This window comes from Panthera uncia, chromosome B1 (genome assembly GCF_023721935.1).
Source record: "Panthera uncia isolate 11264 chromosome B1, Puncia_PCG_1.0, whole genome shotgun sequence".
In the NCBI taxonomy this organism is placed as follows: Eukaryota; Metazoa; Chordata; class Mammalia; order Carnivora; family Felidae; genus Panthera; species Panthera uncia.
The window spans coordinates 161,050,691-161,070,443 of NC_064811.1; the positions used below are offsets into that span (position 1 = coordinate 161,050,691).

Below are 19,753 nucleotides of genomic sequence, written 5' to 3' on the forward strand. Positions count from 1 at the left end.
ACAGGGTTGCCTGGGTGGCTCAGTCAGTTAAGCCTCTGACTTCGGGTCAGGTCATGATCTCACGGTTCATGGGTTTGAGCCCCTTGTTGGGGTCTGTGCTGACAGCTCAGAGCCTGGAACCTGCTCCAGATTCTGTGTCTCCCTCTCTTGCTGTCCCTCCCCCATTCACACTCTGTCTCTCTCTCTCTCTCTCTCTCTCTCTCTCAAAAATAAATAAACATTGGGGCGCCTGGGTGGCTCAGTAGGTTAAACATCCAACTTCAGCCCAGGTCATGATCTCACAGTTCGTGAGTTCAAGCCGCGTGTCGGACTCTGTGCTGAAAGCTCAGAGCCTGGAGCCTGCTTTGGATTCTGTAGCTCTCTCTCTCTCTCTGCCCCTCCCCTACTGGCACTCTATCTCTCTCTCAAAAATAAATAAACACTAAACAAATGAATAAACATTAAAAAAAAAAAGAAATTTGCTCTACAGACATATTCCCAAATGTAAGCCAAGATATATGTGCAAGAATATTCACAGCAGCAAACAACTGGTAGCACTCCAAACGTCCATTGAAGGTGACTAGTTATATAAATCATGTTACATACATACCATAGAATAATACCCAGCTGATAAATCAATTAGGTGAAAATGTATGAGCTGCTAGCTGCCTGCTTTTGGTTTCCAAACATCATTCTCCACTAAAAGGAGCCAGGACTCCTGGGAGAAAAGGCTGATTCCAGGGCTGTCGCATAGAAAGTGTAAGATGACCCTAAAACATCCTGTTGCACCAGAATGTAAGGAAGAGCTCAAAGAATGATGGGGACGTACCAAAAGGACCTTTAAATTTCAAGTGGCTTTCACTGTGTCTCCCTCTCTTGCTGTCCCTCCCCCATTCACACTCTGTCTCTCTCTCTCTCTCTCTCTCTCTCTCTCTCTCAAAAATAAATAAACATTGACCAGCTGGGACAATGTGATTCTCAAAATAAGTAAAAATAATGGCATTGGATTATAACTCATTGAATCACATAAGAATTTATGAGTTTACACTAATATAAACAAACACATAAATAAATAAATGGCAGAGAAAGGAAACCTCTTTTTTTTTTATAGTACAATGCCAGCTAAAAAAATCAGCTTCTTTACTGCAGAATTCCAACTATAAGAATGATGGTAGAAAACCATCCATGGATGCTGAATTGAATGGACGAAAGTTTGATGAAGAATTGGACATTTCCACAAATCACCTTAATTACAAAGGGAAAATAGTAACTTTACAAGGGTAAAAATCTGGCAGACCTCGCCTTAACCAAACGATCAAAGTCAAGGGCACCAGAAATGGGTGCGATGCAATGACATCGTGTGCCCCCTGAGATGCTACTCTGAGAAAGACCCAGCATCATGTCAGAGGAACCCATATTCTACAAAATAACTGTCATGTGCTCCTTAAAAAATGCTAAAATGAAGGAATACAAAGAAAGGCTGGGGAAACTTTCCAGAATAAAGGACAGTAAAGGATAGGAAATCAAATGCAGTATTTGATCCTGGACTGGATCCTGGACTGAGGGAAAACAGCTAAAAGGAATATTACTGGAACAACTGACAGAATTTAAGTACGCACTACGAATCAGTTTTGTATCAGTGTTAAGTCTCCTAATTGTAATAATTGAACTGTGGTTATGTAAAAGAAAAATCCTGTTCTTAGCAAATACACACTGAGGAAATTATGGGGTAGGGGTACAATGTCTCCAACATACTTGAAAATGGTTCAGGAAAAATAATATGTAGATAGATAGATAGATAGATACAGAGAAAAAGATTCAGTAAAAGGAGTGAAGTATAAATAATTGGTGAATCTGTGTCAAGAATTCTTTCTATTATTCTTGCAGGTTTTCTTTAAGTTTAAAATTATATCAAAGTTAATATATATGCTGGCATGGAAAACACTCCAAGATGAATTATATGGCGATAAAAGGAAGGTGCAAAGCCAAGTCTATATTATGTTGCTTTTTTAAAAAAAATTTTTTTTTAACACTTATTTATTTTTGAGACAGAGAGAGACAGAGCATGAACAGGGGAGGGTCAGAGAGAGGTAGACACAGAATCTGAAACAGGCTCCAGGCTCTGAGCTATCAGCACAGAGCCCGACGCGGGGCTTGTACTCACGGACCGTGAGATCATGGCCTGAGCCGAAGTCGGCCGCTCAACCGACTGAGCCACCCAGGCGCCCCTATGTTATGTTGCTTTTAAACAATCTCCCCCCTTCCCCCCCTGCAAAGGACAGACAATAAATGTTTGACAACGTCAGCTCTTGGGGAACAGTCTAGGAATCAAGACCTGGAGAGAGAAGTTTTTACTTTTCATTTTGCATCTTTCTTATTGTTTGAATTTTTCCTGCCTCTGGTAAAAGATGTTCAATACATATGAATTTACTTCCTTCTTTTTCTTCTTCCAACTAAAAATCAAATGCTCCAACAAAGGGCCCCACTCATAGAAAAGGGCCTGAACTTGGAGACAGGCCCAGAGGAGAAAGGAGCTGGATGCACTGAGATAGAACCCCCAACACCAGAGCTGGGAAGGGGTGGTGACCAGTGGCCCGAGACACAGTTTACCTATTTGGGGATTTGGCAGCCCTGAGTGGCCCGCAGCCTCCCTCAGAAAGGAGAAGTTGGGACTGGCAGGTAGGTGGGACAGAGCCCTGACAAGGGGAAGTGCTGAGGGCAGCCTGAGCTCTGGATGGATTTGGGTCTGACTGTTGAATTGCAACACAGCCCTTGGCCTGTAATTAAAGTTCCCATCTCGGCTGGCTGTGTGGCCTTCTTCCCCACCCAGACTGTGCACTGTCTTTTCCCTTTCCTCTCTGTTCCTCATTCTTGGCATAAACATGGCAGCCTCGGTGATTAGCAGTCCTTCCCGCCTAGGCTAGCTCAGCCTTGCGTTATTCTGAAACCCTTCCCTGCTGGGTCAGTTGTTTGGTCATCTTTGGCCTTTGACTCTTCGGCATGAGAAATCTAGCCCAACCCAGTAGTGTGGCCACAGCTTAGCAGTTCCCTAGAAATGGTTACTAAAAAGTTAAATTAAAATGGAACAAACTGTAAAACTACAGTGACTGTATCAGTGGTTGCCAGGGGCTGGGGGAGGGGGTTTATGGTGAGGGAGTATGGAGTGATAGATATGTTCCATAGGGTGTTTCTTATGATAGTTACTAGGCTACATACAATTGTAAAGTAACCCATTAAGTTGTACACTTAAAATTGGTAAATTTCATTATATGTAAATTACATCTTTATAAACCTGATTTTTTTAAAAGGACCAAAATGAAGTAAAGAAATTGTCCATGTATTTAAATTATATGACATCCTCTGATAATAAAATGAGTAGGAGTCTATAGTTCTTTCTCCCCAAGGAATCGTCCTTGGGAGTCATGCCATTTTTGCCCACTTTGCAACCTGCCCAGTGGACCAGTGTGAATTGATTCAGTTTGGCGTTTCTGTCTTCTAAGGGCAGGCATGATTCCTAGGAAGTCACTACAGATCCCATTTTTCTTTTTTTTTTTTTAATTGTTTTTTTAAATGTTTATTTATTTTTCAGACAGAGAGAAACAGAGCATGAATGGGGGGAGGGTCAGAGAGAGGGAGACACAGAATCCAAAACAGGCTCCAGGTGGTCAGCACAGAGCCTGACGTGGGGCTCGAACTCGCGACCACAAGATCATGACCTGAGCCGAAGTCGGACACCTAACCAACTGAGCCACCAAGGTGCCCAGATCCCTTTTTTCTTACAGAAAGTAGTGCTGGGCAGGGACACAGAAAGAAATTAGACATAGCGTAGATGACCTGTTGAGCTCAGAACTTGCTCATGCCAAGGGGAGGCTTTCAAGGGGTGGCAGAGGATCTAGAATGAGTCATGTCAGCCTGAGAAGCTGCAGCTTGTGAGCTGGTGGATGTGGCATCAGCAGGAACTCCGGGCAGGCTTTGGGCTGCAGCCCGAGGCAGCGGGAACCATAATGGAAGGCAGAGGCTGTGCTGGGCATCTCACAGCCCCTGGTTGCAAGCTTCTATTCAGGACCTCGCTGAGGTTGGGGGTTGTGGCTGAGGAGAACTGCTTGCTCTTCGTGAAAAACCAGGAGGGATCTGTTCTTTGTTCAAGAGCAGAAGGTCCGGGAAGCTGGGGGTGGGGAGAATTGGCAGGGGCTAAAATCCAGGTGGTGGAAATGGGAACTTCTAAAGAGAAATTGTCTGATGTTTAATTTCAAATTATTGTGGCACTGTGATGTACATCTTTCCATCTTGCCAGACCTTTGGTGAAATCTGTGAAATACCAAGTCCTTCTGTGAATGATCATTGAGACGAATTTGAAGAAAAGGGTTGACTTCCATGCCTGGGCAAATAACAGGATCCACAAGCCCAGGATGGCAAAATAATCCAGAAACTGATGACATTCTTTTTATTTTTTATTTTTTTAACGTTTATTTATTTTTGAGACAGAGAGAGACAGAGCATGAACGGGGGAGGGGCAGAGAGAGAGGGAGACACAGAATCGGAAGCAGGCTCTGGGCTCCGAGCTGTCAGCACAGAGGCTGACATGGGGCTCGAACTCACGGACCACGAGATCATGACCTGAGCAGAAGTTGAATGCTTAACCGACTGAGCCACCCAGGCACCCCTGATGACATTCTTCCAATACAGAAAGAATTATAGAGCACCCACCACACAGTCATAAATGTTTGCTATTAAGATGATGATGATGTTGTTGTTGTTATTGTAGCCCCTAGTAGGTGATGTGGGGGACAGAATAGGCAGGCAGGAAGCTGCCACCAGGAGGTGGGCAGTAAACAGTAAACTAATATTGTGTTAAGTATTTCTGTAGTTGTGCTAACGTGCTCAGTCCTTCCAAGGAAGGCTGAGTTGGAGTAGGCCCTTACTTCACATGGCAACTAACTAGCACCATGGCAGGCACACACTAGCCTGGCACTCACTGGCACCATGGCCTCAATCAGAGTTCGCCTCTGTCTACTCAGCCCTTGAAGGGGATCGGAATATGTAACCCCAAAGTATGCCACTTTGGCTTGTGGATTATTTGCAGCTGAAGGCCATCAAGACCCAGCAGACTCAAGAAAAACTTTTACCTCCTTCTTAACCACCTAAAAGAATTCAGATGGGAAGTATGGCTCAGAGAGAGTGCTAGTACCAGAGACAATTTTATCTGAATGACCTATCTGGATGGCAGGGTAAACCTCTTATTACCAAATACTTGCTCTTCTTATTGTCCTGTGACTCATCCTGGCCAATGTCAATATTGGGAACTTGAGCTGCAATGTAGGAGCCGGTGCCCTGTCCCAGCAGGAGGTCCAACCACCTCCAAGGCTGCTGCCTCAGCACAGAAGAGACTGGATGCAAAGAAAGAAGCAAGGAAGGGTCCAATGATGACTTTGGTCTTTACAATTAGATCTCTTTTGTAACATGTTCCATCTAAAGCTGAACTCTCTAGGGGCTCCTGGGTGGCTCAGTCGGTTAAAAGTACGACTTTGGTTCAGGTCATGATCTCACAGTTAGTGGGTTCGAGTCCCGCATCGGGCTGTGTGCTGACTGACGGCTCAGAGCCTGGAGCCTGCTTCAGATTCTGTGTCTCCCTCTCTCTCTGACCCTCTCCTGCTCATGCTCTGTCTGTTTCTCTCTCTCAAAAATAAACATTAAAAAAAAGCTTAACTCTCTAAAAAAGATTGGTAGTGCTCTGAAGGACTAGACTAGAGGTGTAGGGATGAAATAGGGAGTTACGGTAGAGAGAAGGACTTATTTTATTTTTATTTATTTATTTATTTATTAAAAAAATTTTTTTTAATGTTTATTTATTTTTGAGAGAGAGACACACAGTGCAAATGGGAGAGGGGCAGAGAGAGAAGGAGACAGAATCTGAAGCAGGCTCCAGCCTCTGAGCTATCCGCACAAAGCCCAACACTCGGCTGGAAACCAGGAACCACAAGATCATGACCTGAACCAAAGTCGGATGCTTAACTGACTGAGCCACCCAGGTTAAAATTTATTTATTTTGAGAGCTGGGGAAGGAGTGGAGAGAGAATCCAAAGCAAGCTCCACACTGTCCTTGCAGAGCCTAATGCGGGGCTTGAATTCACTAACCATGAGATCATGACCTGAGCCAAAGTCAGACACTTAACTGACTGAGCCACCCAGGCGTCCTGACGACCTATTTTAAAAGGGTGATTAAGAATTTTGCAAAAGTAGGAGCTCAGAATCTGAGGTTAACTAAGAAACATGCCACCCACCTCACCCACCATCACACACCACCACCTCTTATACCAAATTTATGGAGAGATGCGAAAGGTGCAAGGACTGGAAAGCTTTCACTGTAAGGGGCAGAGGGGGGTTTGAAACCCTTTCATTTTGAACCACAGAACACAGGGACCTCAGCTGACTTTGGGATTATTGCATTTAAAAATAATAGCATTAATAACTACTACTCAGAGGGCTTAATAAGCACCAAGCTCTATATTAGACACTTTGTATAATCTCATTTATACCTTAGAACCATGGGGAGTAAATTTTATCAGCCCCCATTTTACAGATGAGAAAACGGAGGTGCAGTGAGGTTTAATAAACTGCCTGAGTCTTCAAAGCCAAGAAAATGCAGAGCTACCATTAGAACCTATGTCTCTCAGGGGCACCTAGGTGGCTCAGTCAGTTAAGTGTCTTGACTTCGGCTCAGGTCACGATCTCACAGTTCATGAGTTAGAGCCTCATATCGGGCTCTCCGCTGTCATTGTGGAGCCCGCTTTGGATCCTCTGTCTTCTTCTTTCTGCCCCTCCTCCATCTCACACGTGCTCTCTCTCTCTCAAAAATAAACATTAAAAGCAAAAAAAAGAACCTGTGTCTCTCAGACTCCAGATGCCATGTATAACCAAGTACTAAAGTATACAGTATCTTTACATTGGCTGATTCTTTCAGTCAGCCAGCCAGTAAATTTACATTAAATCACATCTCTACCATGTACAGGAGTTGGGAATGTAGCAGTGAACAAAATCTCTGCTTCCATGGAGTAAAAGCTCAGAACAAAAGTGAAAGAAGAAACATATCTTCCAGGAAACACATATACCCAGACCATATTCACGGTCTCCCTGCCATCATTGCCAAGGGGGTGGGCAGCTGTCCTTTAGTTACTCCTTCCTCTTTAGTTTGATTTACTGGAATAAAAATATGTGTGTAAAAATGAGGGGAACATGCAAAGTGTTTTCCTCCCTCAAGCTATCTTTCTCCAGAAAGGGTGACTCAGTGCCCTAAATCCTCAGCTTTCAGTGCTTCATGCAAGATTTGAGGCACAGTGGCCCCGCAGGGTCTGCTTCTCTAAAGTTTCACTATTGGCCCAGATCTCATTCACAGAGATGGAAGTTAGCCACGTTTTCTTTTTTCTTCTTCTGCAGCTAGCTCAGCGCTGATCCCTGAGGGGTCCTGGCTGATGCTCCTGTTCACCCTCAGTCTCCATCAGCCCATCCCCATCTCCCAACTCCCTTGGAAGAAAAGCCGTTCCTTCATGTCTTCCAACTAACGAGTTTTCCAACTTTTCTGGCAGAATTTTTGTTTGTTGAAGGAGCAAGTCCTGACTTGCAGAGTCTTCTCTCTGCAGGGCTGGGGTAAAACAAACTTGGAAAGATAATGAGAGTTGCTGAAATCACTGAACCACAGCTGACTCTCTGGGGTGCGAGGGAAATCCTTCTTATTCCGAGTGGTCTGTTTTGTTACCTTCCTATCTGTTAAGCTGGCTTCTCTTATTATGACTCAGCTTCCAGATTGTTCAGAGAACAATTCTTTCCTCATTCAAAAGAGCTCAGTACTGCTTTGCCTGGCTGCTATCAGGTGAGAGAGCAGAGTTTTCTCATCTGATGACACAAAAAGACTGCGTAAGAAGATAGTTATCTCTGACTTACCCTCGGAAGAAGAATTTATTTTAAAATAAACCCCTTAGAAAATTTATCCTTATCACTAGTACTGTGTACTGCCTCCACAGCAGAACAAATTAGCACAGATTTTTTTTATTGCCTGGTCCTAATTACTCATCACTTGATGGGTCTCCGTGGGTCTTATGTCCTTAATAAGATTCTGGGTGCCTCTGATGAGAGTTACGTTGCTTATATCACCTGTGTTGGTGGTGCCCGGGGACTGTGTGAAGCACTCAGGCTGCTCAGTGTTTCCTGATTACCTTATAGTCACTGCTAAAAGAGCATTAAGCCCCAAAGCAGGAAGAAAAAGGAGTATTTTTTTTGCTGCATCTGAAAATATTTTTTTAAACAGTTTGCTCACGTCTCTCTAGAGCAGAATAGAGAACAGACATAGGCAGTGGACATGTCTTATCTGGAGGGAAAATGGGGCTTAAGATGATAAATATCGTGGGATATAAAATCTGGAGGCCCCTTTCTGGGCCATCAACAAATTTTTAAAAATCTAAATATATGTGATCTTACCAGAGAGATATATGTTCAGTTGAAAACCAAGTTATTTTGAGCTAGGAACTGAGAACTCTTTTTTTTTTTTTTTTAAGGATTTTTTATTATGTAATCTCTATACCCAATGTGGGGCCCAAACTCACAGCCCTGAGATCAAGAGTCACATGTTCCACTGACTGAGCCAGCCAGGGACCCCTAGAACTCTTAAATTATAATGATGCAGAATAAATTTTTGCAGATCTGTGGATCTGCAAAGTTTCTCATAGACAGTGATTTGCAGAAGTGACAGGACAGAAGAGAAATTATTTTATGATGTCATATAGGAAATAGACTTTACATAGAGCCAGCATATATAGGTGTTCAATAAATGTTTTATGTATTAAATAAAAACTTATATTGCACTTAGAATGCTTTACAGCTATTTACTTATGTCTATTTCTCTTCTTGCTTTGAAACTGAATGTGCCAATTAGCAGTGAGGATAGGGTAAATTGAGAAATACCAGGTGGCCCTGGGTACCAATGACCCATCTCATCTGTTTGGGTTGATGTATGTGCAGACACGAGTGTCCTCTGTGTCAGGCATAAATATGGCCATGAACTCCTCTGTCTACAATAACCCTGCTGATTCCTTTCTCTGACTTGTGTGCCCTCCTGTCCTCCAGTGACTCTTAGGCTGAACTGGATGAAACCACTTATGTTTGTTGCTGTTTCAACTGTTTTTGTTTTTTGTTTGGTTGTTTGTTTGAATTGTTTATGTTTATTTTTGAGAGAGAAAGACAGAACATGAGTGGGGGAGGGGCAGAGAGAGGGAGCGAGACAGAGAATCCAAAGTAGGGTCCAGGCTCGGAGCTGTCAGCACAGAGCCCAATGCAGTGCTCGAACTCACAGACTGGACTGTGAGATCACTACCTGAGCCGAAGTCAGACACTAAACCGACTGAGCCACCCAGGCTCCCCTGCTTGTTTGTTTGTTTTAAAGTTTATTTATTTTGCGGCGCCTGGGTGGCTCAGTCGGTTAAGCGTCCGACTTCAGCTCAGGTCATGATCTCGCGGCTTGTGAGTTCCGGCCCTAGGTCGGCTCTGTGCTGACAGCTCAGAGCCTAGAGCCTGCTTTGGAGTCTGTGTCTTCCTCTCTCTCTGTCCCCCCTCCCCGCCCCCACTTGTGCTCTGTCTCTCTCTCAAAAATAAATTTTAAAAAATGTATAGTTTATTTTGAGGGGGGCATGGGTGGCTCAGTCAGTTGAGTGTCCGACTTCCCCTCAGGTCATAATCTCATGGTGAGTTTGAGCCCTGCATGCTCTGTGCTGACAGCTTGGAGCTTGGAGCCTGGAGCCTGCTTCGGATTCTGTGTCTCCCTCTCTCTGTGTCCCTCCCTTGTTTGCACTCTGTCTCTCTCTCTCTCAAAAATAAATAAACATTAAAAAATTAAAAAATATAAAGTTATTTTGAGAGAGACAAAGAGTTGGGGAGGGGCAGAGAGAAAGGGAGAGAGAGAATCCCAAGCAGCCATGGAGCCCGACACCACGCTCAAACTCACAAACCCCAAGATCAGGGCCTGAGCTGAAACCAGTCAGGCGCTTAACCAACTGAGCAATCCAGGCGCCCCACAACTGTTTTTGTTTCATTAAAGAAAACGACAATTTCATGTGATTCAACCTAATGTTGTCCACGTTTTAAAGAAGAGTGGTTACCACCCCATGTTTGGCCCTAAAACCTCAAAATAATTGGCCCTAAAACCTCAAAGTAGTCAATAACAGCGTATTAGGATTCAAAATCCAGTTTACCTCCTTTTGAATTTCTTAGTATGCCCCTTTTAACCAAATAGTAAAAGCTTGGGCCCAAGAACTAGCTGCTTGGGTTGGAATATCAGTTCATCCACTTACTGGCCTGTGACTTTGACATATTTTCCTCTCCCTGCATCAGTTTTCTCTTCCATGTAATGGGGTTAACAATAATGCAGTTACTGTCCAATTTGTAGGATTGCCTTGAGGACTGAACGACGAATTCTAGCTACAGTTTAGACAGTGCCTGGCCCTTGGTAAGCACTCTATAAATGTGAGCTATTATCTTCATGTTTCCTTTAATAATTTTTTTCCTGCTTGAGTAAACCAACACACACACACCTTTGTGTGATAATATAATTCCACAGAACCAAGAAACTCAATAGCAAAGACCTTATTTTATGTCAAGTAGGTAGGAGTTGAACCATAAACCTCAGCGCTGCGAGTTTCTCTCACAATTTCCCTACATCACTGCGGCTGAAACTGCAGTTTCGTGTGAACACTACTAGATTTTTTCCCCTTTTTCTTTATTTTTTTCTTAAGCGGGTGGGGGTGGGGGGGCTGTCATTTCCAGGGAGTACAGCTGCGATTTATCATTCTTGATACTGAGCCAAAAATCCTCCAGATAAGGGGGATGCAGCCTGAGGAGAGGAGGCCCGCGGCAATTCTTGTAAACACTCTCTAAATCAATCCTGGCGGGGGCGCGGGAAATTCCACCTAGTTAGAAGTCTAGGAAGCGTGTCAAGTTCACCCCAGGAGGGCTCCAGGGAGGAAATCCCCATCTCCCCAGTTCCAGAAACCGCTTCAGGTTAAAGTCACTGTCTAAAGAGGGCGCGGGCGTATTCGGGTTCATCTCAGGGCCGCTCTTTTATCTCAAGGAGCAATGCCTGTCTAAGTCCGACCGGGGCCGTCTAGAAGCCATATGCTGCCCCCCTTGAATCACCTGGGTCAGGGCCCCGTGGTCCTGCCGGGTGGCGTGGCCTAGGACCGCGGGCAAGGGGCGTGGCCTAGGCTGGCGCCCCCCGCGGCGCCTTTAAGGGCGGGCCGCGGCCCACGTGCTCTGTGACGTCAGAGCAGGAAGTGTTTGAGGACGTCGCGCTGGGCTGGGAGGTTTAAGATTCCCGCATTTTAATGTCTTTGGGGAGGTGCCATAAGCCCCCGGTTTTTTCACCTCAGCCCCGCCTCCCCCGCCCCGGGGAGCGGCTCCCCTGCCCTGCGTCCCTGACGACAGGTGAGTCCCTTGGGCGGCCGCGGGGACCCCCTGGTGCCACCTGCAGACCCTGCGTCTCCTCTGCAACGGCGAGCTGGCACCTCCCTCTTCACTTGAGGCTGCTGAAGAAACTTCTGTCGAGTTTAAAAGTCGGGGTTTTCCGGTCGTAGAAGCCTTTCTCTTGTGCGGGTTGGACTTGGGAGGTCCAGAGCAGCCCTGGGCGGGGTGGGTACAGGTGGCCGCTTCGAGGTGGGTGGCTTTGGGAGAGAGCCGTGATTCATTTGGACTGAGTGAAGACAACACGTGACCATGACCATGGGGAAACTCAGCAACAGATTCTGTCCCAGCCACCCTAAACAGAATGCGCGCGGGGCAGGGCGCCCCTTGCTGGAGTCCAGGCTGGGATGCCCTTTCGAGGTGGGGGTGGGGGTGGGGGGGCGGAGTATTCTCTTTCCAGTGACTTTCCTGCCTGCCTCCTTCTACAACAGCCCAGGTGGGGGGAGGGGGAAAGGTGAGAAAAACAAGTTTGCCACCAAAACCCCGAAATAAGCTAGACAACATGGTTTATTTATAAATGAAAACCAGCTCGTTTTTTTCTTCTCTCTTATTGAAGGGCAAGGGTATCTCTTACCTTCTCCCTCTCTTTGAGTTCCATTTTTTCTTAACCTTAATCTTTTATCCCCCACACCAAATTGCTTACAGAGTTAGCACGTCCTCAGTATGAGCTGGTCACCTTCGCTGCCAACCCAGACATGTGGGGCCTGGGAGATGAAAGAACGACTTGGGACAGGGGGATTTGGAAACGTCATTCGATGGCACAATCAGGTAGGGGCTCTGGAGCTGGGAAGAACCAAGGGCGACCAGGGGTAGGAGCTGGGGAAGACAGGCTCCCCTCAAATTGCCTTTCCCCAACACTGTGCTGGGTGGGAGAATGGGGCTCACCTTTGGTTATAGACTTGTTGAGTGAGAAAGGGGAACTGGGAAGGGGCTTCAGGGCTGCTGAGCTGACTCTAAGTGGTCTCCAAGCTTTACTGGTTATGCCCCCCAAATAAATAGTAAACATTTTAAGTTTTCACCTCCAATTATATATATTTTATTTTATTATTGTTTTTTTTAATATTTGTTTTTGAGAGAGAGAGAGAGAGAGAGAGAGAGAGAGAGACAGCACCAGTGGGGGAGGGGCAGAGAGAGAGACACAGAATTCCGAGCAGGCTCTGGGCTCTGAGCTGTCAGCACAGAGCTGGAGGTGAGGCTGGAACCCCTGAAGTGGGATGCTTAACCAACTGAGCCACCCAGGCGCCCCTCAATTATATATATTTTAAATTAGGATCTGTGTTGCCATTATACTGTCATGTGCTGATATGTTGTATACTAATATATTACATGTTCTAAAACATACAAAAATAGAAAAAAATAGAAAAATTTAAAGGATGAGCATAGTGAAATATACTTAAGTGTTTAAAAAATTAATTAAAAAAATTTTTTTAATGTTTTTATTTTATTTTTGAGACAGAGGGAGACAGAGCATGAGTGGGGGAGGGGCAGAGAGAGAGGAAGACACAGAATCTGAAACAGGCTCCGGGCTCTGAGCTGTCAGCACAGAGCCCTACGCGGGGCTCGAACCCACAAACCGTGAGATCATGACCTGAGCCGAAGTCTGACGCTTAACTGACTGAGCCACCCAGGCGCCCCTAAAAAATTAATTTAAAAACATTTTAAATACGTATCAATTATGACATCTTCCCAGTATTTGCAGTACTGCACAGCACACAGTATACAGATCCATATGAAAGAATTACCATTAGAGATAGTGGAGGAAAATCCATAATTCAAACAATTTTTATAATTTTGAATTATTTGGACTAATTTCTTAAAAAAATTTTTTTTAAATGTTTTATTTATTTTTGAGACAGAGAGAGACAGAGCATGAGCAGGGGAGGGGCAGAGAGGGAGACACAGAATCCAAAGCAGGCTCCAGGCTCTGAGCTGTCAGCACAGAGCCTGACGCGGGGCTCAAACTCATGAACTGTGAGATCATGACCTGAGCCGAAGTCGGACACCTAACCAACTGAGCCACCCAGGCGCCCCTGGACTAATTTCTTTTTAGATCTGATTCGATCGTTATTGTTTTTACTCCTTATGTGTCTGAAATTAGTTTCTCATAGAAGTGTTAGTTCTTCCATATTCCTGTTTGTTTATGCTGATGTTACATGTACTAAATAAAGTTCACTACAGGAATTTCTTTAGCCATTTGTCCATTTTATGAGAGTCATTTTATTGAAATTGGATATTATAATCCATAATCGACCTAAGCGGGGCACTTGGAACCTGCAGCATGCCTCCATAGGCCCCTGTCTGTACCATGCGTGATATGTGCGTGACCTGAAAAATTATCTGAGAGTGCTATAAAGTTAATATCAGAAAAGCTTAACAAAAGCTTAACCAAGTAGCTAAAATTAGCTTCCTGACCCCAAAATCAGACCCCTGAAGTCCTTGAAGGAGGGCACCTGCTTTTTGATCAGGGGCTGCGGAGCACTTTTTTGGACCAAAGGAATGGCAAATTGTGCACCACTTCCCAGGAGCCTGCTGTGGCAGCCAGTGCCGGGGGGTGGGGGTGGGGGTCCTCAAGGCTACTGGCCAGCCATGTCAGAGCATCATTCCAGACAGCCACCCTCCTTTATCAGTAGTTGGAAGACATTCTAAACCCTGCCTGAGTCCTATCAGCTCTGAGTGGATGAAATGACCCGTGGAGGAATGTGGGGGGTTGGAGCTGGAGGGCAGAGTACAGTTCTGTAGGTGGTAATTTCCACATTCAACTAGGAAACCAGAATTCCAGCAAACCCTCTGGCTGAGGGGGCCTTAGAAACACAACTGGCTTGGGGCGCCTGCATGGCTCAGTCTGGTTAAGCATCCAGCTTCAGCTCAGGTCATGATCTCATGGTTCACAAGTTTGAGCCCTGCGTTGAGCTCTGTGCTGACAGCTCAGAGCCTGGGGCCTGCTTTGGATTCTGTGTCTCCCTCTCCCTCTCTGCCCCTCCCCCGCTTGTACTCTGTCTTTCTCTCTCAAAAATAAATTTAAAAAAAGAATAAAAAAAAAAAGAATCACAACTGGCTCAAATATATTCTGGTCTGAGTATAGCTACGGACTTAACATTACAACAGAAGACTCAGACTGTTCTGTGGCCCATAGATACCTGGGCTGGGCTGCTCTAGACAGGCCAAGGCTTTTGGATTCTTGACTACAGCAAGTATCTTGCAGCAGCTGAACTAGAGATGTTTGGTTTCCCTCGAAAGGAGTTGTGTCCAGATGTGCCATGTGTCTGTCATCTCTAGCTCAAAATGGCCTCCATCTGCTCCATGAGTTTGGAAAGCTATTGTCAGTTGGAATTTGTTCCTGGCTTTATAGATATGGGCCTGAAAATGTGTAAATGTGTGTGTATGTGTATGGATTAGTCTTCTAAAATTACTACTTTCAAGTTCCTTCCCCTGTTCAAAAAATTAATTTGTTTTTCATTTTTACTTAATGTTTAATTGAAGTATAGTTGGCATACATTGTTATAATAGTTTTAGGTGTACAACATAGTGATTTAGTGATTCTGTACATTATACAGTGCTCACCATGATAGATATAGTTACCATCTGTCACCAAACAATGTTATCACAGTATTATTGACTATGTGTATATATATATACAATGCTGTACTTTTCATCCCCAAGATTTATTGTACAACTGAAAGTTTGTATCTCTTACTCCCCTTCACCTATTTCACCCATCCCCCAACTCCTTCCCCTCTGGCAACCACCAGTTTTCTGTGTTTATGAGTCTGTTTCTCCTTTTTTTGCTTATTCGTTTTGTTTAGATTCCACATGAAGTGAAATCGTATGACCTTTCTTTCTTCTAACTTATTTCACTTAGCGTAATACCCTTTACATCCATCCACGTTGTCATGAATGGCAAGATTTCATTCTTTTTATGGCTGAGTAATATTCTTTATCCATTCCTCTATTGATGGAAACTTGGGTTGCTTCACTGTGTTGGCTGTTGTAAATAATTCTGCAGTAAACACAGGGGTGCATTTTTAGTGTTTTCAAATTAGTGTTTTGTTTCCTTTGATTAAACACATAGCAGTAAAATTACCGGATCATAATAGTATTCTATTTTTAAGTTTTTGAGGAACCTTCCTACTGTTTTCCACTGTGGCTGTACCAATTTACATTCCTACCAACAGTGCATGAGGGTTCCCTTTTTCCACATCTTTGTCAGCACCTGTTATTTATTGTCTTTTTGATGGTAGCCATTCTGACAGGTGTAAGATGCTATCTCATTGTGGTTTTGATTTGCATTTCCCTGATGATGAGTGATGTTGAACATCTTCTCATGCTTCTGCGGGTCATCTGTATGTCTTCTTCGGAAAAATGTTTTCACCTGTCTTCTGCCCATTTTTTAACGGGATTATTACGCTTTTTGATGTTGAGTTGTGTAAGTTCTTTTTACATTTTGGATATTCGCCCCTTATTGAATATATCATTGGCAAATATCTTCTCCCTAGGTTGCCTTTTCATTTTGTTTATGGTTGTTCTTTTTTAATTTATTTTTATTGTTCTCTGTTTTATAAAAGCCAAAGCCAAACTCCCCAGTCTGCTGTTTGAGGCCTCTTCACAGTCTGGCCTTACCCTGTCTTTGTAGCATCACCTCCTCTTATTGGCTCCCAACAAGATGGTTGGCTGAGCCCTCTCTGGAATAGGCCTCTGTCTCCTGGACAGCTGTACATAATTCTGGCCATTCCTCCAGGATCAGCTCCAGACCACCTCCTCCATAAACTTGCCGCATATTTATTCGTGCAGTGGAAATTAGTTCTTCCATTGAATGCCTTCAGCTCCACTTGGCATGCTTCATACACTGCCTCTTCATCTGTGTGTAGGAATGTGTCTTGTCAAGGCTCTAAGTTCCTGGTCAGCCAGGGCCCTGTCTGGCTGTGGCTTTCTTTCAGTTCCCCCATAGCAATTTCTTTACATTATACATGTTTGGGGTGCATAAAATAATTCACTTTCTGTAAAGATCTTTTTGGAAAAGGGAAAGAGCCATTAATCAATAATTATAAATGTAAACTCCCGACTCTCATAGGTGTGACACGGGAGAGGGGCCCAGAGCAGTGATACCTTATACCAGAGGGTGGAATCCGTCAGGAGGTTGGGGTAGGCTTCTTCAAGGAAGTGGCGTTTAAGCAGAGACCTGAGTTATTGGTAGAAGTTAGCTGGGCTGAGAAAGTGGGAGGAGGGACCCAGGCAGAGGGAGCAGCCTATTCAGAACCCCTGTGAAGGGGGCAGATCTAGGCTAGCTGGTGGGACTGAAAGACCAGCATGACCAGAAGGGAGGACAAGGGGAGCCAGGTGCAAGGGAGGCTGGGGTGTAGATGGTGACAGTGAGATGTGCTTTTGTTTTTATCTGAAGGGCACCAGGAAGCTGTTGGAGGGGGCTCCACTCTGACTGGAAGGGGCCCAGGCAGTGGTGTGCTGGGACATCGGCTCTCTGAGAACAACGTCCCAATTCGTAGTGTTTACCAGTTTCCACAGGGTAACTACTCCCGCTGTGACTTGTTTCAAGCCACTGACAACTTAATAAGCAGGTCTCACTGAATTCCTTAATATTTAACAATCCGCCCTCAGAAGAGCTGGTCCTAGGACACTACCGGCACTACCCTGTCACGTGGGGACACCAGTTAGGGGGCTTTTGGAGGAGTCCAGGTGAGAGATTGGACTGGGCTGATGATGGTGGAGATGGAGAGAAGTGGGCAGATCTGAGAGCTGTGTGATGGGTAAAGTCGGCAGGACTTATCGGTGGAATAGCAAGCGAGGGCCGAGAGGGTAGGAGGAGTCCACTCTCACAAATACGTAGTGAGCCTGGCTCCATCCTGGAAGCTCTCCATCATCCTCCTGCGTGGATCCTCGGGTGGCGAAATCCTTAAGGCTGCTGTGGGCGCTCAGGAGACTCTTTAGTTGATGACCATGAATAGTGTGTTCTCTGGTGGCTGCCCCTGTGTTCAGAGCCTCTCGAAGAAAGCCTCTGGGTAGGGTGGTTTTGATATTTAACTCCAGTCTGGTATCGTGATTACACTTTGCAGCCATGTACGTTTCCGCATACTCTGTATACTTTATCTTGTGTATAAAAGAGAGACTTTTTAGTTTATCACAAGAGAAATTGCATAAAAGAGTCTGTTGGTGTCCCTAGTCACATATGTGATGCCTAATACTCAGACCCATCATTTATCGAGAACTTACCCTGTGGCAGCATTGGGCTAGGTATTTTACATGCTTTATCTCCTGTCCACACAATAGCCCTAAAGGTAGAACTGTTGCTTTTTTTTCCTAAAGTTTATTTATTTAAGTAATCTCTACACACAACATGGGGCTTGAATTCATGACCCCGAGATCATGTTCGTGGGGCTCCTGTGACTGAGCCAGCACGTGCCCCAAGAACTGTTGTCTTTATTCCTGTTTATTACTGAGAAAATTGAAGCACAAAGAGGTTAGGTCATTCACCTAAAGAGCCTAAGCTAGTAAGTGAAGGAGCTGAATCTGAACCTACATCTATTCAGTTCCCAGCCTCCTGCCTTCTCCGCTGTGGCTTGTGGCTTTGCCATGGTGGGTGATCCAAGCCTAGGGACATGTCAGTTCTCTACAATCAGTCTAAACCATTTTGAAATACTACAGGAAAAAACCCTCCTTTGGAGGACAACATGAATAAAACTTTCTTGTTTAACAGAGAACTCTAAGATGAATTATTTCTTAGTGAGGCAGGGCAGTATATCAAATATTCCTACCCTTGTTTCCCTGAGTTTTTGGATTTTGTCACCAAGCATGGGCGTTGGCAGTCCTTGCTGTGTCTATACTCCTTGAGCCTCAGTTTGAGGGTCAGCACAAACCATTTATCAGTAGTCTAGAGAGGCTGATATTTTCAATAAGACCTTTGTTAAATACAGAGGAAGAAGAAAAAGAGATGACTGGAATGACCTGAGCCTGTAGCACTTCTGGGACTAAAGGGGAAAAGCCATATGACTCCCAGTCACACATACCTGGGTTCCAGTCCTGGCTCTGTTACTTGCTGGCTTCATGACTTTGGGCCACAACTTCCTCCCATGGATTTTTGAGGATGCTAAGATATTGAGCTCCTTGGCTCTCAGTGTGTCTGGGCATGAAATAGGGCAGCTGCTCTCTGGAAGCATCTGGGAATGTCCCAGGGTGCCTTGTAAATATATTATCTGTGCACATTGCTGGGAAAGAGACTGGGAAGTGCTACCTGGGGTCCCAAAGGATGCCTGTGAAGATGACATGAGGTAATGTATGCACTGGCTGTTATAAAGATATAAAAGGTAAGGTGTTATTACCACGTTTATGAAGTAGTACTGCCTTTTACTTGTCTCCTCACTGGACAAGATTAAACTCACTTCAGCTTATGTGTGTGTTTTTGTTTTTTTTAAGTTTATTTTTGAGAGAGAGACAGAGCGTGGTGGAGGGGCACAGAGAGAGGGGGACAGAGGATTGGAAGTGGGCTCCGCACTGACAGTAGGCAGCCCAACTCAGGGCTCAAACCCACAAACAGCGAGATCATGACCCGAGCCGAAGTTGGATGCTCAACCACCTGAGCCACCCAGGTGCCCCTATGTGTGTGTATTGAAGTCTTAAAGACTTCAGTGAGTTCACTAAGAATTTATGTAGCAGTGACCTAAGCTCCATCAGGGGAAAAAAGAAATGACCTTGTCTTCAGTGTGCTTATGCTCTTATGGAAGAGGTAAAGTGAATACTTAGCTATATACTAAGAGAGTCTAAATATAAGCACCAAGTTGTGTAGAAAAAGTGGCTGCTATTTATTGAGAGTGTCCTGTGCCAGCTGTGCTAGATGCTTTATCCATATTATCTCTTGAATGCTCAGGGAAAAGGGAAGGCTTCTTGAGGAAATGGAACTTGAGCAGAATCTTGAAGGAGATAGACTGGAATAGTCTGAAAAGAAGACAAATCAAATAGGTAGAGTAACATCTACATGGGACCAGAGAAAGGAAATCATGCTACTTAATTGACTTAAGGCTCAGTCTGTATCAGACACTCCATCTTGTTTTGACTGAGGGATAGAGTCCTCTTCTTATGGATAAAGACCTAGAAACTTAACTAATGGACTCAGTGTCACACATTTACCAGGTGAAGGATGAGGGAATTACACCTTGACTTGTCTCACCCCTCAAGCCCCTGTGGGTGAGTTTGGAGGCCACTATGTCCGTTGGGTGTTTACACCAAAGGGAATGGGTTGAACTCAGAACCTTCTCAGCATAGATGG

General features: G+C 44.7%; 1 protein-coding gene across 3 annotated transcripts in view; it reads left to right on the plus strand.

Annotated features, from left to right (window-relative positions):
* The first annotated feature begins 11,266 nt into the window (after window positions 1–11,266).
* The window catches only part of IKBKB (inhibitor of nuclear factor kappa B kinase subunit beta), an 81,355-nt gene continuing 72,868 nt past the window's right edge, over window positions 11,267–19,753 (plus strand). For all 3 annotated transcript variants that reach the window (XM_049631497.1, XM_049631498.1, XM_049631499.1), the window contains exons 1-2: window positions 11,267–11,445; window positions 12,127–12,249. In XM_049631497.1, coding sequence (XP_049487454.1) covers window positions 12,145–12,249 — 105 coding nt within the window. In that variant the 5' untranslated portion in view covers window positions 11,267–11,445; window positions 12,127–12,144. The remainder of the gene's footprint in view (window positions 11,446–12,126; window positions 12,250–19,753) is intronic.